The following is a 24,890-nucleotide window of genomic DNA, read 5'->3' on the forward strand; positions in this document are numbered from 1 at the left end:
TTTTGTTGTTGTGTTTTCACTCAAAAAAAAAGGTGCTGGTGGCTGTCAGCTCCTTGTACAGGTGTCTTTCCGAACACCAAGCACCTGACACACGATACTGCACTAATCCAGCAGCTCTAAGCCCAAACAGCCCCCAAAGAGCCACATTCGGTTAAGTGCATCTTTTGTCTAAAGCACCAAAAAGCTGGTGTTTGCTTTACTTCCTCTCTTGGCTCAGAGCTGATGATTATTGCCTCACAAACCTCACCTAATTCAGAGACAAATGTTTTGTCTAGTGTGTGTTGACATTCTCTGCCTAATATATCTTCACTGCAGAAATAGGTGTACCACTTAACAAGTGCAGCAATGATCACTATTCAGCTGCTCTATGTGGTCAACATTGAGCTCACATTGATATTTTTAAAAATACATTTCAAAATAGACCAGGTGATGTATATTTCAGTAGATACAAATACATTTTCCACACAGTGAAAAATGTAGACATTACCCCTAGACAAGAATTTCCCCACAAAAATCCACATTGTAACCATCTTATTAATATGGATGCGAGATCAGAGAACATTGCCTCTCGATTTGTTATATACAGTGTAGATTATGCAAAATATCATCAGAAGGCCTTTATCATTTGCATTCAGCCCAAGTGTGAATATTTCCAGGTTCACTTTTTAGGGGCCTGCCATCTTGCTATTTTAATAAATCGAAAAGTTTTCTTCAGCAGTTTCATGCAACAACACTCCAAGCCCACGCCCACTCAAACATGGGGCACTAAAATGATTTAGTTTACAACTTTATTTACTTTTGTTCACTACTATCACAAAATCTCAGTAGCAGTAGGCTCCTGGGATTTCAAAGAAACACTAGTTGAGCACCCTATTCAGCACCATCACCAGTGTTGTTTTAACCTAATTAGAAGTTTGTTTAGCTAACCTAATTGCCCTCATCAAAAGGTTGTGAATAAGAGCTACTGCCATCGCTGGATGCAGGAGTAGTGCAGTCTGTTTGGGCTGTGCTTGGACCAGGTGACCTAAGGCTAAATGCCCCCAGTAACAAGACAGGGTGTGGGCCACTGATTGGAGACGGTAGTAGTTACAGTGGAAGGGGGTTGACTGTGGTGACAGCTCTTTAGGGCCTCATGGCCTAAAGGTATTAGTTTTCTCTCTTTTTGAGTTAATAGTATTCCCACCCCAAAGCTGCACTTAGCTGCAAAGTCCAAACAGTCCAGCCACACTTTATGGAGAAGTTAAATGTGCACAGAAGTCTTTACTGCATCCCTTGTTCCAAGATTTGGATTTGATAAACGAGGTTTTGTATATCAGCCAGTATTTAGTATTGAGTCTTTTTTTTTTATTTAAAATGATTAACTGCTCTCTGATTCATTGGAAATATTAGTAGTATTATAAAATTTCAATTATCTTGAGGAATCAAAGGAAGGCATCAGATCTACAGAGGATATAAAAAAAAAACATAAAATGGGTTTATAGCTTATTGCTGTTAAATGCAAAAACATGTCAATTGACCAGCCAGTAAAGTATGTTCAGACTTAAAGTACCATGTTCAGACCCATGGTTATGCATTATGACTCAAACATAATGCAGATACAAATCAGAAAGTTTTTAGTCCATAGATTCCGAAGTTTTTTTTTAGTAGAAAATAATTTAGAATCAAATACTTTAGAATTAACTATATTTTAAATATTTTGAGGAGTATTATCAAAGGAGACTCAAGTCCATTTATCCAACTGCATTATAAATATTGTATGATAAATATGCAAAAGTGATGTGAAAACATGTTAGAATTACACAAATGCAGCAGTATTTAAATAGGTTATTGTCTAATATTGTCTGTTCAAGATTAAACCAATGTATTTACTCATATGATATTTTTTGAAATTATGTTATTGGGTTGTACTAGAAAGCAGAAATTTTATGCTGATTGTCTTTCTCTGTAGATCAACAAATGATTCAGAAATAAGTACAAGAAGGTTCAAGGATAAAAACTAAACCTAGAAAAAAAAACTGATTTCATAATTATCAACTCAAATCAAATATGGAACCTAAAAGCCTAATGTTTTTCAAACTCTGTTTAAGAAGGTATCAGACAGGACTGACTGTCTCTGTCTTGATCTGTCCCTGTCTCCCTGCTTCTTTCTCTTTCCCTCTCTTTCATTTTACTCTTGGATTTAGTCACCACAGTCCTTTTGGCATGTTAATTTGGTTACAAAAGAGAGAGTCAGTTCCCCTGGCCTGAACCAACATTTATGTGTTCAAAACACATCTACACCAGTCATCTTTGATAGATACAAGCAGTCTACAGCCAGTCCTTTGTGACACTAATAGAGGCAGTGCTAGGGGCATGTTGGGGGTGGGAGGGCATCCATTCATATGCAGATAATGGCTGAAAATGCTTCAGGTGGTCTGAGCCTTCATGGTGAACTGAATTCCATGTTCTAAGGCCAGCTTACGATTCTAAAACGATAGCGTCCTTAAGACATGCATGTCTCTGTTCTGTGTTTCAAAATGCAGACGTATCTATTAGGTTATGCCTTCCATAATTTTTTAATGTTTCACTCAGGTTTATACTGTCATTTGAAATGTTAAAACTTTGAAAATGATTAAAATGATTAAGTTTTATACCAATTCACTGGACAAATTGAAATTGCTCTTTAGAGAAGTTGGAGACTGAAGCAGTGGTTGCTTTCTATACTATCCACACATATTTAAATCCATGATTTGAGAAATCTTAAGTACTTTTTTATCAGTGCTTTTGGATTTTTTAACCAGAGAACAAACAAATCTATGTCCAAATTTTCCATGCAATCTCAGGATTATCCGTCCAAATTGTCTAGATGATCGTTACTCAGAATGTTCCATTTGGCACAGAGCAAGATGGTCTTTAGAAGAACCGAGATCAGAAGAAGCCCAACAGCGAAGTCTCCTATGTTTTGAAGAACATTGCAGAATTGTTCTTAAGGGTTGGCTTGAAGACAGGTAGTACCTTCCCAAAAAAGGGTGTGGACAGGTAGCTCCTCAGGCCCTCCCCTCTGGTGTCCCAGGTATATATGGCAATACCATAGAATTTCTATAGAGATTCTAAGCCTGTCCCATTCCCATCTGTAGTGTTCATCACCACTGTTTTAGGGGGAAATAGATAAAGAGTAAGGGGTAAGAATCCTGGAGCCTGTGGAGCAAACAGCAGCTGCATTGCTCAATCTCAGCGCCAACATGTTGTACCTGGAGACCAACAACCCAGCATCGTACAGTGAGGTAAGGCCCCTACCAGTCCACGTCTATGGACGGAGGTTCCATGTCTTCGCTCTGGGCTCTTAGGCAGGATCCCATGGAGCGGCTGGCAAAATTGGATGCACTATGTCTTAAACTATAAACACTGCACTAATTTTATTAGGTAATCATTTGAAACGGTTGCTCAGGTAGTTGGGCGTAGTTTACATTTTGGTGTCAGAAAAAAGTTTTATACTTGTTTTTTTTTAAGATGCTTACTTTGCTGTTTACTAAATGCTTTGCTGTGTGTGATGAGGTTTTCATTTCTCAAACAGTCGCCTGTTGTTCCTTGCTTGTGTTGTGTAATTTGTAGGGAAACACAAATATGTTTGTTTAACTATTGTTATGTCTGTTGGCTTGTAGCTCTTGCGTTTGAGTTGAGGCATTCCGCAAATAATGCGAGTTTGCTTAAGATTGCTGAGTGTATTTGCACTGAACAATTGTGCTACAGATTGGCAAAGCTTCAGTACAAGTAGTATAGGCATCTTAAACATATGGTTCAGAGCAGTAGCTGAAAAAAGTAGAAAAACAAGTGTGCGGTTTTGTATCAGGGGTATTTTCAGCCACAAAAAAATTGTAGCATTTATTTTTGCAATTATTATTGTAGTGTATGCCCACTCTATCTAATTTTAAATCACTGTAATTTAATTTACATTAACTAACTTTCATTACCAGAAGAATCTACCAAAGGAATTTCATAAAGGGTCTAAAAATAAACAACTGGAAACATGACTGGCAGAATTTTTTTTAATCAATATGAATTTTATTTTTAGAAAAATAATTTTTATAAATTGTAAACTAATTTAAAATTGAGTTTAAACTGATAATTATTACATATTTTCACATTTTTAAAAATTTTAATTAATGTCTTCTGACAGTCAATTTGCAGCTTTGATTTAGTTTAGTGATTTTTTTTTAGGATAGATGAAAATTAAATCAGAGGTTTCAGAAAGGTATTTGAACTCAACACTTAGTTCAGTAAATATTTTAACATTTTAACATTATTCAGATCATTACATTTTATACATCCAAAATAATTTTTAAAAATTGCTTGTATTTAGAGGGATTCATTTCCTCTTGTTCATTTGTACAGGATATGTATTTCACTTTATTTATCCAGGCAGGTATTTGACAGTTTGTAAATCACAGTGATACATTATACATATAAAAATATGCCAAACATTTATTCTTCAATGTTTTTGGAAACAGGATTTGGATTCGAGTCTCTTTTGAAATCCCCCCCTTTCTGTTTAAGATGGTGTGTGGATCTGTCCTGTTTGTTCTCCAAAATCCCCTCCATTCTTTATTGGCAGGTGGTAGTTGAGACTGCCGACTTCAGAGTCACCAATCTTTGGTACAAAGCTATTGTCAACACAACACCGTTAGCCCAGTGTCTGACCTGAGTGCTGTTAGAGACACAGTCCAATCCTCCCAATTACCTGTGAGTTTTTAAAAGCCAAGCTCAGGTAACCAATCCACAGTTCACACAGCTTTGATTAATGCTCTTAGATGCTCTTTCCCTCTCATCTCCTCTCTCCCTCTGTGATGATGGTAGGGGTTAGGGCTCCAGAGTCACCCGTGTAAAAGGTTGTAAGAGGAGACATAGAGGTAGATGGTGGGTAGATGGTGGGTAGAAGAAATATTTGTTCACTCAGACGCTGCCTGTGAGTTTGCTATTCCAGTTACATAAAGACGGCAAAATATATTGCATGTGTTAGGAGTAGATCAGTCGTGTTAGGAGCAGCTTTAGGTTTCACGTAGAGTGGTGGCTGGTCTTTGAGTGATGTCCATGTCTCTCTCATCACGAGGAGGGGGAAGGTATCTGGTTAAAGACCCCCAGTTTATGCAACGCTTGGCAGAGACTCCTCAAAGAATGTGTCCATAGTGTCCCAGAGAAGGGGCGTCGGGCGTGAAAGGCTTAATTGTTTTAACAGTGTTTTGATACAGATACAATCGCCTGCTCTGCCTAGCCCAGTGGGCATAAAGCTAAGGAACGACACCCTACCCCCCTAACTCCTCCACCGCTCCTCAATTTAGTGCTTAATGGACTCTCCCCCTGTAGGTCACTCAAGAATGTCTTAGATTGTCAGCACCTACACACTGCCCAGGTCACTGGAGCACTCATCAGAATAGCAGCTATTTTACCCCCCAGGCCAGGTCACCCCCTACTCGTGTCTCTTCACTAGAGCTTAGAATGTCTCAAAGATCTGGACAGCAAGGCTACCCTATCTATCACCTTATCCAAATCTGGACCTAGCCAGAGGTTGCTGTGATTTATTGCTTGTGGTTATCAGGAATTTTGACCTAACTAGTTAACTTTTGGTGATAGTTATCAAGACAGAAACATAAGGATTGATAGTCTGAGTAGATTTCTTCTTCAACTATGTTATGCTGGAATTAAGCGCTCATGTGTTCCTGTGTAAAATGTGTTGGAAGTAAGCGCTCATGTGTTAATGTGTAAAATGTGTTGGAATTGAATGCTCATGTGTTCAAGCGTAAATTGTGTGGCATAATAATGTCGTGAGTGATATATTGGAACCAGCCATAAAGTGCCATACTCAGCTATGTAATCACTTTTTTTTTTTTTTTTTAGCCAGGTCTATATGTGAGTTAAACGCACGTTCTCGTACTTTGTTAAAAAAAAATTTTTTAAAGGGTCTCTGGTCCTTGCTAACTTGTATAAACATGGGTCTGTTTTTTTTTTTTTTACTAGATTTTGCATAATAATATATTTGCTTATATATCATATAAATTATAAAACTATATATCAGGTAAAATTAACATATTTAACAGGATTGTTTAAAGTATGTAAAGACAAATGTAAAAATAAGGAAGAGTCCTAATATGCATAGAGCTTATACATTTGCTGAAGTTTTTAAATATCATGAACAGTTTGGGACTCCGAAAATGAATAAGACATTCTGTATTCGTGTACTTGCATTTCTTACACGAAACTTATGTAATTGACTGAAAATCTCAGAGTGGAGTTAATGTCAATATTTGATACCATTCTCTGTGGTAAATGAGGCATGACACAGATATTTTCCTTTTGTTGTTTTAGAACATTAGCCAAAACCCACTATTCGAGATTTTTATCAGTAAAAGCATTTCTGCAATTAATTCATCCCAGTCGTTATGCCAAACCAAAGCTTATGCAATCGGCTTGAAATTGATGGTGACCTTTTAGCTAAGGGGCTGTTTGCATTTCAAAAATCTTTGCAATGTGCTATTGCATTATTAAGATTCCAAGGGTGGCATTGAGAAGCTATCATTCCGAAGGTCAGTTATTTTTCTCTTTTGCTCTGTCCGCTTGCCATTGGATTGATGTGCCTACCCCAGCATCTGTCCACAGTGAAAGAATTGTGGCCTGTGCACCAGCGTTATTAAAGGCTGCCAGACCCGTCATGGGTGTCTGATTTACAGCTCCTCTCCTTAGCGTTCTGATATCCCAGGGGCCTGCAGTCTGAGGAGGCTATAAACAGAGTGGTATTTTTAAGAGCAGTTAAAGTAGTTGTTAGATGACTGTTGTATTATTGGGATACCTGATTAAAGAGAAGATGGAAGGCAGTATAATCTCTTGCACTCTGTCGCACAGGCTTTCTCTAATGACAATTGCTAAGATTGCATGCAGTCCAACAATTGTAATGCGTTGTTGTGTGGGTTTTGATCTTCTCAGTGTTGTGTATTCAGGTCTGAAATAATCACGCCACTGAGTAATGTTTTGAGAAAACTCCAATCCAGATCTTATCTTATCATGTATGTTCTCTACAAGAACATTAAACCACACTACTGGCATATATATTTCGTTCAAGTGTGTTCATCGCGGCTTTGTTGGACTTTATTTTCTTTTTACACACCTCTGATGTATAGTAGCATTTCTCTCTCACTCCTGTGTTGTTTTGGCTTCAGGCTCCTGTATTTTTACGCTACAAATCCAGAGCCCATGAGGTCAGAGTGGCTCAAAGTGTATGGGAAATATCCGACCCCATTGGATGCTTAAGCTGGTTCTCCCACTATCACTGTCTGTTTTTATTCCACAGGAGTTTTAGTAATATGTGATTACCTCAGAGTTCATAGCCTGAAATGTAGAGTTTCATAAACTGTTCAGTTAACTGCTAAAAAAAAAATCACCAATTATAATATCATCAGTTGTACCTGTGCCACTTTTTACCACTTTGTTACCACTTTGTTACACCTTGTATCGAAATTTCCCAATCCACAGCAGATTGAACTGATTACTGTCCATTTTTGAATCAAAGTCTAATCCAGATGTGACGATCTTCCACTGCTGCATTGTGGGATCACAGACACAGAGCATGCCTAGCTACGCCCCTCTGTCTCTAGAGGACTCCATTATGTTGTAAGTGCTCCATTGTGGAAGCGCGTGTGTCTGAGAGCTGTAGTGTTGTGGAGGCTCGAGGCAGTTAGTTTGTGTGTGTTCTACTATTGCACCATTTTTTCTACACCTGCTGAGCTGGTGTATTGTTCTCACAGACAGAGTCTTTAAAAGATGGGTCTCATTGGTTCTACAGGGCTGAAAAGTCTCATGGCACACACATACACTGACCCCTATCTGCACAGGTGAAATGCATCACTCCCCTCAGGTGCGGGTATGCTGAGGTCAGAGGACTAACCCTCTTTCAGGTGTACTCAGTTGTATGTGAATGAATTATGTTGGACAAAGAAATAACTGTAGACAAAGATTTTGATTATATTTATTTTTCGATTTATTATCTGTGAATAAATGTGAACTAACTAATCACCTGGGCCACTAGCAGCATCTGGTATGTCAGTGTGTGTGTGTGTGTGTGTGTGTGTGTGTGTGTGTGTGTGTGAGAGAGGGAGAGATTGCTTGGACAGCTGACTCTGTCCTGAAATAAACACATGCTCTAGTAGAGATTAATGACAGCTTGAATAGCTACCCAACCATGCTCCTTCAGAAAGGAATGTGGTATGTATAAAGGGAAAGGAATTGACTAGGCCACCAGAGGACTGGGGCAGGAAAAGGCTGGCTAAGTTCCAGGACATTTTCCTTCTTCTCAGTTGACAGCCATTTTAATTCCTCTGCTCAAACAATGCAGATGGAGCGGTGTAGCATCCACCCACTGGTTGCCCCTTGCTTTAATCCCTGGCATATTATTAACAATACAATTATTCTCCATTCAGATCCACAATTAGGCTCCATTCACATCTATGATTAATCTCCATTCACATCCACAGACCTCTGATTTAGAGATTATATGCCATTGTAGGAGTGTTAGATTGGGATACTGCTTGGTTTATTATTCACACTGGGCCTTTACATTAGTTTAGATCTTGAGTAACTGAAATGTCTTCAGCAGTTGTGGTTGTTGCCTTTGGTCCATTACAAAGTATTTGGAGTTGTTGTCTGCCTGCTGGTAGGGTGTAAGTGTTGTAGGGACAGTTGAAATGTGTAGAGAGTAGTCTTTTTTTTAACCTGTATGGAAGTTCAGGTTCAAGACAAATAGGGGACCACAGAAAGCAATTTTCAGACTGGTGAATTTCATTGTCAATCATGCCAGACCAGCTAATTCACCATGCTACATATATACTACAGCCCATTCTTTGCTCATCTAAGACTTTTTGTTTTTGACACAAAAAGTACACAGTACTTTACAGTAGTAAGAAAAGACGACATCCAAAGAGAACAATGTCTTGGATAATATTTCTATCTGACCACAATTTAGCCACCATGCAGGCTGCACTTCACTAAGCTCATCATCACATCAATAGCTGATGTCCCAACATCAAAGCTAATTGTAACAGAGTCTATTTGTTCTTATAACTTACTGTTTCACTTTATTGAAGGCCTAGCACAGCTACGCTTTTAAGAGTTTTTTGGCATGTTCAGACCATCATTTTTCATTTTTTTCTCTAGTCGCAGTACACCACTCTGGGGCCCTTTAATGGCATGGATCAAAATGGCGGCTCCACCTCCACCAGCCCCTACAACAATGAGCATGCTCAGAACAATGTGACGGCACCGTCGCCCTACGCCCAGCCTAGTTCAACCTTCGAGGCTCTGTCTCCGTCGCCCGCCATCCCCTCCAACACAGATTATGCTGGCCCTCACACCTTTGACGTGTCCTTCCAGCAGTCCAGCACAGCCAAATCAGCCACCTGGACGGTAAGGCACATGAACTCAGTTTGTTCAATTCAATTCAATTCAATTTCATTTATATAGTGCTTTTAACAGTGGACATTGTCACAAAGCAGCTTTACAGAAATCCGAATGCATACTTTATTAGTTCATGAGTAAAAACAGCAGATATTTTAATGTAATATGAATGAAATGGAAAACTTGTGACAGAGTCATTATGTATCATTGATTAACCCAGAGATAAGCACTGTAATACAATCCCCATTTTTCCAAGGCAAAAGTCATAATCTCTTGTAAGGGATAAATGCCTACATTAAAGGGTACAACAGAAGCTCTCTGCTACAGAAATTACAACATGGTGCCCTCCAGTCATTACCACTCCCAAGAACTCATACAGCCTGATTATGACATGCTTCAGAGCCCTCAGACTCTGGTTTTTGTATGAGAAAATGTAAATTTCCATTTGTATGCAATGGGCATTATGTCTGTTCCTATCTAAAACGATGCATTCATTTACTGCAGATAAATGCCCCAGGTTTGGCCTCTTATGTGCTCCTAGAAGGAAGATTATTCCTCTTGGAGCAGTGTGAAGTCTTTGACTGATCTCAGCTCTAGGCTCTTCTGTGATCTGTATGAAAGTCTTAATTACCAAACTGCACCTGTCAGAAGGAAAAAGCCCTTGAGGTTTAACTGGCCTGTTCTTACTGAGAGGTGTGTTCTCCCACACTAAATCTTAGTGCTGACTACAACTTTGGTTCTGCCTCGTAGGGTTTTGCGGTGCAAATCTGTGAGAGTGAATCAAATTCTACCTGTGACCAGTTAAATATTTATTTACAAGCATGGCGTTACTGGGACTCCGAGGTACAGACCTCGCAGCAGAGGAGGACATTAGGTTTGCCCTTAGACTTGATCACCAATTATGTTTAACTCTTATGAGATGCTACACTACCAGTCTTGTTGAGATGTATGCATAATGTATGACATAACCTCTGACATAGTTATGATATAAATATGTGAAAATATGCAAAAACATATATATATATAATTGTAAGCGTTTATAATTGACAAAAAACTCAATTTTCTGTCAATGTAACGTAATTCGGAAATTGACAGGTGACTTAGTCCATCATGTTAACCAAATTACAAGGTCAAATGAAAACCTTATTTTTTTATTTTCTATTGTTTATTGCAAATAGGTGTCACTAAACTGTCTTTTTTTTTTTTTTTTTTTACACCGTCTCCATTTTGTTCAATGCAAGTGTTCCAGTGCATGGCAACCATCCAGATTCCGCTAGAAAAAAAATTGATTAAATTCTAATTTAAGTCACACTTTTAAGATTTTCATTTGACTCACCCTCATATTTGATCCAAGAAAATGAAGCAGCCTAATTGAAGAAAGAGTAGTTTATGGAGTAATGCAAGTGTAACATAACAGAGATTAGAAATTAGCAGTTGATTTAGTACACATTTGTCACATATTAACAATGACACAGTTCTGCAATGTAGACCTCACTAAATTTTGATCCTGTTTACATGTACATGTATTATGTTCCAATAATTCTTCAGTTTTCGTAAATGCTTGATATTATTATAAACTGTATTTCATGGATAATGGATGGATGAATCCACCAATAAGGGCTATCAGTGTTTTTTAAATGAACTTCAGTACTTCTTAACGAAATGCACAATGCTCACGACTGCCTCCTGCTGGTTGGTTAGCTCCAGGTGCGAGTTTTTTTAGAGGTAATTGCTACGTTATCGCTGCATGGCAGCAATAATATGCATCAGTGAATATTACAGTAGCTACTTACATGTCAGTGTCATGTTTGTTTGGCTCAGATTTGTGCCACTTCAAACTGACAACCGACAGAACCAGCTAGTCAGGTTCTAGTGGTTCACAGGGGCTGTCCTGTGTAGGCAGTAAACACACTGGCTGTCACTATGCAAAGTACTGCCAAACAAATGGGACAACAAGGCGGTCATCTTAAGGGACAGCGCACCCCAGCGGACAGTCGTCAACTTTAACTTCGAAGTCGCCAGTAGGTGGCGATAGAAAATTTAATCTGTAGCTAAGCTTTACATCTGCTACGAGGTTATCTAAAGAATAAGACTAGTGTATTGTCAGTGTGAAAAGAGCGGTTGGTTTTGGCTAGCTCTTCTAACCTAATGCAGGTCTAGAATTTCCAGCCGTTTAATCGTAGGGGTTAATTCAGAAAACAAGTTTCTGATTCTATGGGAATTGATTTCAAGCATCATGAACGATGTGCCATTTGGCACAAGATAGACTGGAAAAACCTGTGTTTCCGTTACACTGATGATAAAAGCTAATGCCTTATGCCTCTGAGTAAACAAGTGGAGGGAAGGAACTTTTCTCAGACAGTCCCTTCATGCTCATTGGCTGCAGAGGTGTGTGGGATAGTGACATATGCCCGATTCCCACAACAGCCCATGTCATCCTCGCTCATGTGGCATACTCCACCAAAAAACAGCAGGTACCTGACATCAGTGTTCAGTGGAAAGCTTCTGGGTGTGAGAAAAACACACTCCATTGTCTTGTTTGAGGCTCATCCTATCTCACAGCACCACAGTTACCTGTCCAGTGTACAGTAATAGTGGTGAGAATTGCTTATGATGCATGAGCACTGACAATTGGGGCCCACTGTCTCTAGGTTGTAGACAGGATACACTCAGAGTCTAGTGAAAATTTAGCTTTTACAAAATTCACAGTCACACTTCTGCTTTTAACATTGGATTTTATCTAAAAAAAAAAAAAAAAAAGAGAGAGAGAGAGAGAAAGAGAAGTTTATATCAGTCATACAAGTTTGATTGTAAAATTTTAATATTCACCATCTAATATACTAATATTTTTTTTTTTTTGCTTTTGGGGCTTCAACCTTTCGAAATAAGAAGGCTCAGATTTCTAGATAAATCCTGCTTCTCGCGGACACACCTTTATCCCAGATACGTCTTCCTAAGTAAGGCTTCGGTGACACACAAAAACACACTCATGCATTTCCTGGTATTGAATCCAACCTACCTCACTTACAGGAATGCTTTTGCAATCCTGTTTTTTTTTTTTTTTTTTTTTGTACACTGTCTTTTGTAAGATGACTCCACTGATTAGTCTCACTTTCTGAGTGGGACTCAAGAGAAATGATTGTTTCAAGGTGTTGATGTATCATTTGTTTGATTTGGGCATAAAGCCTTTCATTAGAAATCCACTGTCAACTTGTCACCTGTGCATTTGTGTGACGAACCATCAGCTTTGTTTGCATTTTAGCGCATCTGCCACGAACTAGCATGCCGTGAGCCCATTGGACCCCACTGCAGGCATCCTGGGTAGTCTAAGCCAAAGGACAGGGGATTAGGGGAATGGATTTATAATGCTTGTGTAAATACTCTGTGCCTCCTTTCTGAACCCTATCGTGCTCAAGGGCCAATCGCTGCACCCTACTCCATGAATTAAGTTCTCTGACTTCATGCCGTACTGCACCAGGGGAAAAGGCAGAGGAGGGGCGAGGGTGGAGGGAAAAGGAGGGGGGATGGAAAAGCTCTCAAAGAAGCGAGTGTTCCAGCGAAAGGTGACAAGATGCAGCTTGTCCGGGAACATCTGCAGGCCCGTCCCATGCCTCGTGAGATGGAGCCAAGGCTTGTTTGTGTCAAGGAGCCTGTCAGGACTCGTCCGACTCCACAGCATGAAGTTCTAAAACCTACTGAAAAAAAAGAAAGAAGAGGAGGGAGTGCTTGTTTTTTTTCATCTCAGATGAGCTCTGGTTGAAAAGGTTTTTATGAAGGAATTTATTTCCATGTAAGTTTCTGAGAAGCACACTGTACCAGAAGGGATTTCTGTACAGTGGGAGATTTTGTGTATTCTACAGCACCTAAAAAAGAAGAGAGCAACAATTACTGGATCAAGTCAGTGAAAAGCTGTCAACTTGTTGGCAGCCATGTTTGTTTCAGATCACATAGTCATGATCTCAATCTCAATCTCCTCTAGCTATCATCTCACACCAAAACTCTGAAAAGCCCACCTTCTCGTCTGCAGCTGACACTAGCTTCTTAAATTCCTGACCCTTTCAGGAGCTAAAACCCAGCCTTTGTGCCATGTGTTTTTGTATGTATTTGAATGAGCACACAGTCGCAGAAGAAAAGCTCTAGAAAGGACATGAAAAGGGTTTGTGAGTGGAAAGAATTTGGCAGTGCTCAGGGCAACCATTCAAGGAAACTGGGAAAATCCAGCATAATTACATGAAGCTGTCACACATTTCTCAGGGAAAGATCACATTTCGAAAGCATATAATTTAATGAAAGGGAATTAAGTAGTGACAGAAAGCACAGTGGCTTCTGTTTGCATCTGTAAGGAAGGTGTAAGTGTGAAGAAAGAATCATCTACCAAATCGCATAGGATATTCAAGCCAAGAAAACAACTGACCAGCTTTGTATTTCTACAAGCAATAAAATGTCCTGCAGTTTTGAGCATAGCAAACGTCTCCATCTTCAACTGTACGGAACCATCTTTTCCGTAAAAAAAAAAGTGAAAGTGGTCTTATTTTTGCTTTCATTCTGTTTTTACTGAAAATGTAAACACAGACGCTCACACCCAAGCGTAATTAGGTGCTAGTGTGCGCCTGCGACTGATTGGCTGATCTACTGTTGATGAAATGCTAACACTTAGGTGTCCCGCAATATAGGAAGTGTGTCGCTTTACTTTTGCACATACACACTTTATCATCCTGGCACCTCAGCTAAGTGTCCCGTCAGTATGTTTAGCACCATGTGTGATGTCTCCCTGTAGTATAGCTTTGCATATATTTCATTTAGACTTCTCATCCAGTGAGAAACAGGTGATGACACAACAATACAAAGTACTTAGAGAATCTATAAGGGTTCATTGTAGCTGGAGTAGGCCCATTTGTTTAATTTCACATTAAATTAAATCTGCCTTCTGCATATTTCTTCCACATCATCGCTACAACCTTGATTTTCAAGCATGTTGGGTTTTTTTTCCAGTCTGTTTTGTCACCATCACAGCGAGCAGGTGTTTTCCCCCTTCTTTTTTCCTTCCTGCTGTGTGTGCGTATGTGGGGAGGGGGGGACAGCTCTGCATTTTTGTCCAATGAAGCCGGTTTTGCGAGCGGCCTGGGGCGTGATGGTACATGTCTGCTATGAGGGGGGACAAGACTGAAGGCGCCAGGGCTTTGGGCCTAGCCGCCCCATCCTGCCTGAACCCGCAGCTCTTCTTCACTTCAACACCAGCACTGCAGCTGCAGACCTGCCCTGACACGCAGGGGGTTTGCGCGAGTGTGCAGGAGTGTTTCTGCATATATGTGTGCAGAACTGTACAGTCTCTGTAAACTTTGAGCTTAATGATCACTGCCTAGATGTGCTGTATGTGAAAAGAATTATTGTGTAGGCCAGTTAGACAGTTTTTAATTTCCATTGGTGCACTAATAAAAAGAGGAGAGCAGAATGTGACTCTTGTTAACGTCAGCAAACTGTTGGATCAGGAACACCAGGTGTTTGCTGGCGGCTTTGAAAGAAATGCCACACACCAAGCTTCATATGCTGTCCTCTTGTTGTGTCAGACAAGCAGTTTAGCCGTCCGCTATTGAGCTCTGCCTATTGTAGGCTGTGTCATTTGAACAAATCCTTGCCCCCCATTCAAAGAGTTATTCTTACATCTTTTGTATGTGCTACATTCCCAAGCTGTGTAATTCACATTGTGGCCAATGAATGGGAGATAATTGCATGTTAGCACCAAAATGCCCCTCCCTGTGAAAAAGTCACTGACTCCCATCAATCAGATCACTGTACAGCTCCACCCTGTGTGTGTGTGTGTGTGTGTGTATGTGTTTTCCCTCTCTCAGCAGCAGCTCATGCCTGGCCGTGAGCAAACACAGCAGCCGCCACACATATTTTAATGTTTGAAATGTGTTGCTTCAGGGCTGGGATTGGTGTTCCTACTGATGCAGTGTGCATGTGTGTGTGTGTGGGTATATGTGTGTAGGGATGAGTGATTGTATGAAGGGAGAAAGTCACGCTTGTTTTTTTTTACAATTGTTTTGCTTTATGTTGACAGAAGGGCATCTTTGCTGTGAAATGACATATTCAAGATTATTTTTAATTAGATTTTATTTTCAGCAGTCTTTTCAATGTGTCGTTTGAATCTTTTTTTGTCCTTCTCTGCTTCTGATGGTTATATTGTTATATATCCAATTAAATGTAAATATAAAATATAAATACTGTTATATTTTCTTACATTTCATTTCGGTGAATGTCAAGTTTTCAACATGTGTATGGTTGGGAACAGCAGGAAAATTACAGCTATTCAACTGTCTTTTTTTAATAGTAGACCTCTCCAAAACCTTAAACACCTCCATGTTTTCACTGGTGAAAGCCTAATTTGTAGGTCAGAGCAGGACTGGTTAGATCTTGGCTCCAGTTTGCTGTAGTATTTAGTTATGAATTTGAAGCAGCCAATCCGGAGCATATAGGTAACATCTACACATCAACTTCACACTGATGCCTCGCCCGTCTTTGGTCATTCAGATGATATAAAAGATTCTTATGTCTTATAGCCAAATTAATCTTGTTAGTCTAGTCTTACACCCTGTTGTGGACTGACACACCTTTCGTAACTTTGTTTTTCCAATTTTTTTGTTTCTTTTCAGTCTTTCAGGGACGTTAATTACAAGCCCAAGGGAAATGGCAGGGATTTTTGCAAGTGTGTGTGTGTATACGTGTATATGTGTGTGTGTGTGTGTGTGTATGCACGCATGTCCTTGCCAAGCTTGTGTAATACTCAAAGAGATAATAGGCAGGTGTTGGGATGGGCTCCTCTCACAAGAACACCTCAAATCAAAAGTTAATAGAAATGGAATTTAATGTCCCATTGTTCCTCCAATCAGCCCAGGGGCAATGTTCTCTTTTTTTACCCCTCCTTCCTTCCACAGCTTTAGAAATGTACTTAAGAGAAACGTTTTCACTGCAGTGTTTTTCCATGAGCATGAGCACTGTAGGGTTAGAAAAGTTCTGGAGAAGGACACTGACACGCTTGCCAGTAAAGCTTCATTTCTTTTCAGAGCCAATGAGCTGAAACTGGATCTAATAGGGATTTATTGTGTACACTGTCAATTTTATGATACACTGATAGTGACTGACTTCAGTGCCATTTTGCCTTTTTTTTCCTTCATTTTGACTTAGTGTCAGATGAACATTTAGAGATTTACTCTAGCAGTGAGCAAACTAATGCTTAGATCAGACTTTCGCTATGTTGTTATCCTGCACTGACTTTCTGGCGTCCAAATTTTTATGTTATTGGATTTCTTCACATAAACCATCTCCGAAATCCATCATGACCCTTGGGCTGCACAAATGTATAAATCAGTCTGCTGAAAATATAAACCAATGCCTGAACGCACTACATTAAACCAGTGCGGTCCGATTGCATTTTGAACATTCTGATGCAGACGGCAAAATTTTCTACCAATTACTCTAATCTCAGATTCTCTTGGTAAGGTTCTGTAGAGTTCCTTTGGGGACTACAACATTAAAATATAGTCAGCTTGTTTTTTCTTACTCATTGCTACATCATTGATCAGGATGTTTTGCAACCTGTGTAAATGTGTGTGGGAGAGTATTTAGGTGATGCAGTGTGTATGAGTAAATCCAGGTCTCTTGGTGGTAATGTTAGTCTGTGGCACTTAGGGTGAGTCAGTCCTATTGTGTGATGCAAGAATGATTTTTGTGGTTGGTGATACGGCACTCTGTCAAGTAGCATCAGGCTGTCGTCATCAGAGAGCTATTGGGAAATGCTGAACAGATGGCCCATCTGTAGGTTAGGGTAAATTTTGTGATGTAGGATACATGGTGTACATTGATACAGTTAAAATAGTTGCTTCTTTTATTGTATTTGTTTGTGTGGCCAAAATTCCAGGCTTCACATTTGAACCCCCTCTGCTTGAGGCCAGAGGCAGAAGTAGCCAGATGCTGCTCCTCTTTTAAGGGTTTATGGCTGTTGTTCAGCCAAACAGCTGCGATGATGCAGGTGTTTCACTTTACTGAGCCAGTGGCCACATCCTCTTTGCTTTTGAAAGTTTTATTGCATAGGTTTTGGTGAAGGAGATACAAAGGACTTTATATTGCCTTTTGACAGTTCTCCTTTTTGTTCTGTCCTTTCCAGTACTCCACAGACCTCAAGAAGCTGTACTGTCAGATCGCTAAAACATGTCCCATTCAGATCAAAGTTCTGACCAGCCCACCTCAGGGAGCGGTCATCCGGGCAATGCCTGTCTACAAAAAAGCTGAGCATGTGACTGAGGTGGTCAAGCGATGCCCCAACCATGAGCTCAGCCGAGAATTCAATGACGGTAAGCAAACCTGCCATGCGTTGAGAACATGCTCATGATTTCAAATATAATATAGAATGACTTTTAAAAGTCTAACTACTCTTCCATTTGTTGTACAGGCCAAATCGCACCGCCAAGTCACCTGATCAGAGTGGAGGGCAACAGCCACGCCCAGTATGTGGAAGACTCCATTACCGGGCGCCAGAGTGTTCTGGTGCCATACGAACCCCCGCAGGTGAGTCTCTCACACACACCTACACACACACACACACAGACACACACACACACACACACACACACACACACACACACCCACCTGTTTGCCCTCCCACTACACACCTTGTTTTTAGGTTTCCTTTTCTCACACAGCTCTGCCTGTTCTGCAGTTTGAGAATATGCCAAATTTCTAGTTTTTCAGGCCTCCTTAAGATTCAAATGTAAGGTCAAACACCAACACACATCACAACATCCACACTTATAGTAATTCATACAAAACAAAGTATATTAAAAATTAACATCCATGTGGGTTTACTTTACTTTATCTACTACTTTTTCTACTTCTACTTCATTTGCGTGATATTCATATACATGGCTGCTTTTGACCAACAGGTGGGAACTGAGTTCACAACCATCCTTTACAATTTCATGTGCAACTCCAGCTGCGTGGGTGGAATGAACAGACGTCCCATCCTCATCATCGTCACACTGGAAACCAGAGAGTAAGCTCATGCTGACATCTCCGATTCCACAGAGTCACGCTGGGTTATAGGAGCATCTGGCATCATGATTAAGACACTGAATGTCTGTGTGTGTTCCTCCGCAGTGGTCAGGTTTTGGGTCGCCGGTGTTTTGAGGCTCGTATCTGCGCATGTCCAGGACGCGACCGCAAAGCAGACGAGGACAGCATCCGCAAGCAGCATGTCAGTGACGGCACAAAAAGTTCTGAGGGTACGAAACGCCGTAAGTAGGGCTGGGGGCTGGTGATGGGGCTTTGCATGCATACACACATACACACACATGCACGCACTCACTGTACTTATGGAGCTTTGCATGGACATATGTGTGGCTGTGGAGAGTAGTCTCATACCTGAAAACTAAACTTATGAGTCCTGCATTTTGTGGATCATTGTAATATGTCTACAGTGTTCATTTTTTTTATTTCAATGAAAAAAAATGAAAAGATTTTCAATTTTTTAGTGCTTGCAAAGAGATTAAGACACACACCAAGCTATGGGTCAAAGATGAAAACAGCAAAAAAGTAATATTATTAAAAATAAGTTAGAATTGAGATTCAAACCATTAATCTGAATGAGAGTTTTGTATTTTAATGTATAATAGACAACAAAAAGTGAGAGGAATGATATCAGATTATATTTATGTATATTAATAATCTTCTGTAAAATGCACAGCTTTCAGATACAAAAAAAGACGTCTCATCTTTGACCCTGACACATACACACACTGCATGGTGCTTGTCTCTAACGCTATAATATACCCAGTGACCACAAAAGCAATTAAAAGATGTAAAATAACTTTATGCCAAGTGTCTAGATTTTGGCTAGAGTGATAACGGTTAACATTTTATGTGGGGGAAAAATTAGTTTAAAAAACACAATTTTGGTTATATGCAAAAATATGTGGCAAAAATGAACAATATTTAGGGATCACATGTTAGATGTGCATGGACATCTGTGGTCATTTAGTGCTCACTGGGATTCATTGCTTATTGCACCCTGCATGTTGTTCTTGTCCTACCCAACTGCTTTAGCTGTGCTATGTCGCTTCATCTCTCTGTCTCTCTCTCCCTCTTTTTGTCTCTATCTCTGTCTCCTGCAGCTTTCCGCCAGACTCACAGTATTCAGATATCCTCCATCAAGAAGAGAAGATCCACCGATGAGGAAGTTTTTTGTTTGCCTGTGAGTATCAATATTTTGCTGAATTAAATTTTTTTAAGGCAGAGTTTGAAATGGTGAAAAAGTGAAAGGAAGCATCAATACCAACCGACTCTCTCCATCTCTGTCCTACAGATTAAAGGCCGTGAAATCTATGAGATTTTGGTGAAAATCAAAGAGTCTCTGGAGCTCATGCAGTATCTCCCTCAGCACACCATAGAGTCGTACAGGCAGCAGCAGCAGAGCCTTCTGCAGAAACAGTGAGTACCTCACACACAGGGAGATTAGCTCACGCTCGCAAAAGGAGGGGTCAGTCCTGCTCTTAAAATTTTAAAAAAGAGTATATTGGTGTTGTTGGGGGACCCTCTGTTTGCGGGTTTAGAGACTGCAGCCAGTGTACACATGCAGGCCACACACACAGTACCAACAAGGTTCACCCTGACGCTTGTTTGGAGTGTTTAGTTTTTTTGCTGCATGGATTTAATCCTTTCCTCAGTTGAGTTCACTGTGACATGTGTTTGAACAGGCATGCGCTACAGACCCACCCCAGTTACGCTCCATTTGCGTTTTAAGGTTTCGAACCTGGAAGTGTTGCATAGAGTGGAAAACTGACAGTGTGATGATTGCATGAGGTTTGCATTGTGATGAGATTGCATGCGTTGGATTTACGAAGGTTTTATTCTATAAAATGCACAAAGCTTTTCAAGCTTCTCTCCCAGCACTAAAGGTCTGAAGCAGTCTAACAAAAGGGGTGTACCTTGTTCACATGGTGCTGCGTTCGTGTTTTGCAGTCAGATAGGTTTGATAAAGCCCAACAGCACTATTGAACAACAGAGTTACAGGACAGTCAGGCAGGTTTACCCAGACTTCATCATCATCCAGGTTTAAGGAATTGGCTGGTCTGTACTTTCTCAACGGCAGAAATTTTCTGGAGCTACAGTCAGAGCACAGCGTAAAGAAATAAACAAAAGCGAGGGAGACAGCTGAAAATTATACCTCTGAATAATGCACTTCAACGCCCTGTGATAATTACTGCTTTTGTTTGCTTCTCTCATTAAGAAACTGACAGATGATGTAGCGTCTATACACTCCCCGTTCAGCTCTTTTTTTTTTTTTTGCCTGTCATTTCGTCCCAGCCCTAAGTGGAGTAAGAAACTGTGCTAGGGAGGGCCATTATTTGGGGCCATTTTGGCACAGCTGAAAAAAAATTAAAGCCTGTTTTATGACTTCTTACAAACTCTCTGGTGTGGACACAATGAGTAGGTGAAGGAAGCCATTATTTTCCCAACTGGCCTCTCTTAGGAAAAGAACAGAGCACAAAGTGTCAGACAGCTTTTGAAACGCGCTTACATTGGCCTCTACCCAAAGACTGCTATCTCTGTTGGACGAGTACACCAAAATCCACACTTAGCTGGTGTTTTTTTCCTGAGTGCTTTGATGGATTTGGACAGATTCATATTGGCTCACTTCTCTTTCTACATGCGTTCATCCTTTCTACATTGTTTTTCTTTCCTCTCATCTGTTCTGTATGTATGTCTAACCCTTGTTTTTTTCCATCCCAAATAAAATAAAACTTCCTGCTATCTGACTCAGTGGTTCCTCTTATTTGTCTTTCTGCTTTCCTGTATTTTGGAAGCACTTTCCCATGGCTGTGCAGTAGCGCCACACAGTGGGCATCATTAGTGCTGCGAGTGGCCGTTGCATACAGTACCAGTCAAAAGTTTGGCCATTTTTTCTTTATTTTTAATATTTTTTTTATCTCTAAGATGTTAACACCGAGCTCATTATGCCAGTGGCAAGAGAGGGTCGTAACATAAAGGGACCAGAAACCAGATTTGTTGTTCTGATGTGAGTATACTGAAGAATATAGAAAAAATAAATTGCCAGAGTTCATCTCTAAGCAAATAATGCCAAAAACAATATTGTCTAAGTGGGATTTTTAAAGTACCATCCCTATTTCAAACAAAACTACTAAGAAAAATACAATATCCTCCTTTTCCTTATAGAGCACACAATTATCTGTTATGCCATCTCTAGCTATTTTATTAGCTCTGAAGCTAATAAAATGTTTACATATGTAAAACATACAAGCATGCAGCTTATATACACAATTTACAAAGCTGGCATAGATGTTTTATAAGTTCAACTGAAGTGATGGGCTCAGACTTGCCCTATTATCTCCAGCAGTCTCCTTTTTTTATTCTTGACATGTGATGACATCACTCCCAATCTACCAATCTCTGAGTCAAATCTGCTTCTCTTCTGGGAATTCCTAAACACGTAGCAGAGAGAGACACACCTAGAAAGCCTAAGTGTCCACAAATATAATAATTTCCCACATTTTAGAGCCATGATGAAGGCCATAAAACTATAACATGATCCATATATCATCCAGTGACCAAAGAATATTCAACAGATTTTAGCTTCTTGTTTTTTAGTTCTTGGTATTTAGCCATTTACATGACCAGTTTTTTTAAAATAATAATATTGAAGAAGTTCTCAACTATAATAACTTTTTTTTTTATTATTCTATATAGTCATCACCATCTTAGAACCAAATCTTAAATATCTTTAAGATCATGAAGAACATAGTTTCAGTCAGTTTTGTCCAACCTGTTGGCTGGTACTGTACAGCACTACAGAGCATTTAATGGCAGATCTTCAGTGAAGAATAAACTAATCAAACATCACTTCATAAGAACCTAATTGTGGTTTAGGGCTTATCCATGGTTTATTAACAAGTCCACACTTTTCTGACGCCATCGAGAGTCTCTGCTGTCTTCAGGTTTCTTATCTCAGTGTGTATGACTGGATTTGTAGATTTCTAGATGAATTTTCTGATGCAACAGTAAATACACAGACACGCATGGACAGGGTGAATGCAGAGGGTGAAGCTAGCAAGTCTGCATTACAGACAGCTGCAGTGTATATATACTTTTCTTAACTAGCAGCATCTCCCTGTTTTTCATCACTTTCTGCTTGTTTTCTGCTTTGTACCCCAGTGAGCAAGAAATATTTAGGCTACCTAACTAGAGCGAGGATCTTTTAAGAATATAGAAAATACTACGATTGTGGTTGTATACAAGGTGTCAGACTTAACAGTGACCAAAAAGATATCTGTGTTAAGTTGGCGCTCACTGGGACTACTGTATATGCAAGCTTTCCTCACAAACCATCCTTCATTTCCTTTTATCCCTCTATCGCTGTTATATATTTCTCTGTTCTGTCCTCCCTCCTTTCCTCTCCCTCTGTGTGTACAGTCTCCTTCGGGCCCGTCTGCGCTCTGAGCTGCTGGAGCCTTTAGGTGAGCAGAAGAGACGTTTCAGTGCTTCCTAAAAGCAGGAGACACATTCCTCCGCCTCCTCCTCCTCCACCTCCAGATCTTTTATCACATCCTGTTCTTCAGTTCTTCTTTGTCCCCTCTGCCTCTTCATGTGTTTCTCTGTGGCTACTTTACAGACCATAAAGTCAAGTTGGATTTTGGTTTCTTCCCCAGAAGATGTTGTCACATATTTAAGCAATTGCTTAAAGACGTTTTGCTGGAACTGCATGCTTTTTCCCTCCAGTGTTCAGATGAAGAATGGCTCTCATGTATCAGTCAAACTGATCAGACTGTGTGATAATTTGTATAATTCTGATCATGCTGCACTCACACTTGAGTGTACATTTATTTGAAATGAAAGGCCTTGTATTTTTATGTTGTGTCACTTTTTTATGCTTGTGACCTTTTTCATTATATTCAGTGTTTTTCCGTTGTTTTTAAAGGGTCCTTATTAACTGAGCTGGCTGTTGCCTCAGCACTAGTTTGACATATCTGCTGGTATTGCACAGAAATTACATTGCACAGAAATAATAACAGCCACTCAGCCGATCACCTCAGCCTCATCTCTCTCTCTCTCTCTCTCTCTCTCTCTCTCTCTCTCTCTCCCCTCTATCTCTCGTAATCCTGACTGTCTGAACCAGGAACCAAGCACATGTTAATGTTTTTTTCTCTTTTCTATGGGACTCATGATGTTCTTGATAGTGTTTCAGGCTTGTTTTTGCATCAGACTTTCTTTTATTATTGGAGCTGGGCTCATTTAATTGTCTATGGCTTTCTGGGGCAAGGACTTTATTGATACCTTTAATAATGCTGGTCATGTTTTATAAAGTGCACTGCAGGGCAGTTGTTGTTTTCACTGGATTCTATGGACATTTTCTTAAGAGAAATGTATTTGTGTCTGAGAGTCAGAGAGAATGAGAAACAAATGCTATAAAGTTCGCAAGTGATTTGCTTGTTTTTGTGTGTGTGGGGGGGGGGGGGGGGGGGGGGGATGATGGATGTATAATTAATGCCTCTTGCACTTTTGTCTGTTGTTCTTCAATAAATGTCCTCTGCTTTTGACTTTCTATTCCATTCCTTCTTTACGCTGATTTCCTTTCTTTCCTTTATTATTGTCTTTTTTCCCTCTGACAATATATCATACAGATTCATTTCTTTAGACTGAGGTTTATAAAAAAAAAAAAAAAGATGTAGATCACACACAGCACAGTAGAATGGTCACCGAGTCACAGGCAGATAGTTAAAGGCAGATATTCTTTCAGGTTACACAAAAGTATTGATCTGAATTCGTTTTCTTAATGCAATTCGATTCAAGAACAGCATCGATTCTGCAGCCTTTACACATGGAAAAAGCACCACTATGCCTCCTATCACATGATCTCACTCACTCTGATTTCTTAAGCACACTATGAGACTTCAGAAGGAAAAGGGGAGAAATAAGATCTGAAAGCTAATCTGTGGGTGACTTTTTTAATGAACCATACATAAACAACTACATAAATAATTCTTGTACATCGAAAAGGTCTTATTTTGGATTTAAGATGATGACCATTAGGCAAAACTTATGCTGGAGACATTTTCCCACTATTTGGATATACAAGTGAAGTCTACTTAAAATATTGTTTATAATAGCTCATGACAGATACTGATCCAAAAGCTTTCTAAAAAAAACAGTTCAATTCCATTCATAATGTTTCTCATGTTGTAATAGTCTTCTCTGTGATAAAACTCTCACATTCAAACAGCTATAATTTAACAGCACAAGCGAGTATGTCAGCTATCTTTATCAGCTTTTAATGTTTGAGTCACACGCAGAGATATGATCACATTATTGTGCCATGAATATATTTCCAGAAAACTATAATCATGCTGTTGTTGCATAAAGTGAGGATTTCTAGTAAGCGTAGCCATCGTTTTATTCAGCATGTG

At 39.7% G+C, this 24,890-nt stretch overlaps 1 protein-coding gene across 10 annotated transcripts in view; it reads left to right on the plus strand.

The window, feature by feature from the left end:
- Positions 1 to 24,890, plus strand: part of tp63 (tumor protein p63) — a 71,908-nt gene that overhangs the window by 41,374 nt on the left and 5,644 nt on the right. For 5 of the 10 annotated variants that reach the window (XM_034310093.2, XM_034310075.2, XM_034310076.2 and 2 more), the window contains 7 exons: positions 9,178 to 9,426; positions 17,582 to 17,768; positions 17,867 to 17,982; positions 18,357 to 18,466; positions 18,571 to 18,707; positions 19,584 to 19,663; positions 19,775 to 19,899. In XM_034310093.2, the coding sequence (XP_034165984.1) occupies positions 9,178 to 9,426; positions 17,582 to 17,768; positions 17,867 to 17,982; positions 18,357 to 18,466; positions 18,571 to 18,707; positions 19,584 to 19,663; positions 19,775 to 19,899 (1,004 nt within the window). Of the gene's footprint in view, positions 1 to 3,072; positions 3,264 to 9,177; positions 9,427 to 17,581; positions 17,769 to 17,866; positions 17,983 to 18,356; positions 18,467 to 18,570; positions 18,708 to 19,583; positions 19,664 to 19,774; positions 19,900 to 22,899; positions 23,930 to 24,890 lie in introns of those variants that run through there. The other 5 variants (XM_034310077.2, XM_026920728.3, XM_053230197.1 and 2 more) reach the window with 4 other exon arrangements.

The sequence above is a fragment of the Pangasianodon hypophthalmus genome, chromosome 2, assembly GCF_027358585.1.
Source record: "Pangasianodon hypophthalmus isolate fPanHyp1 chromosome 2, fPanHyp1.pri, whole genome shotgun sequence".
Lineage (NCBI taxonomy): Eukaryota > Metazoa > Chordata > Actinopteri > Siluriformes > Pangasiidae > Pangasianodon > Pangasianodon hypophthalmus.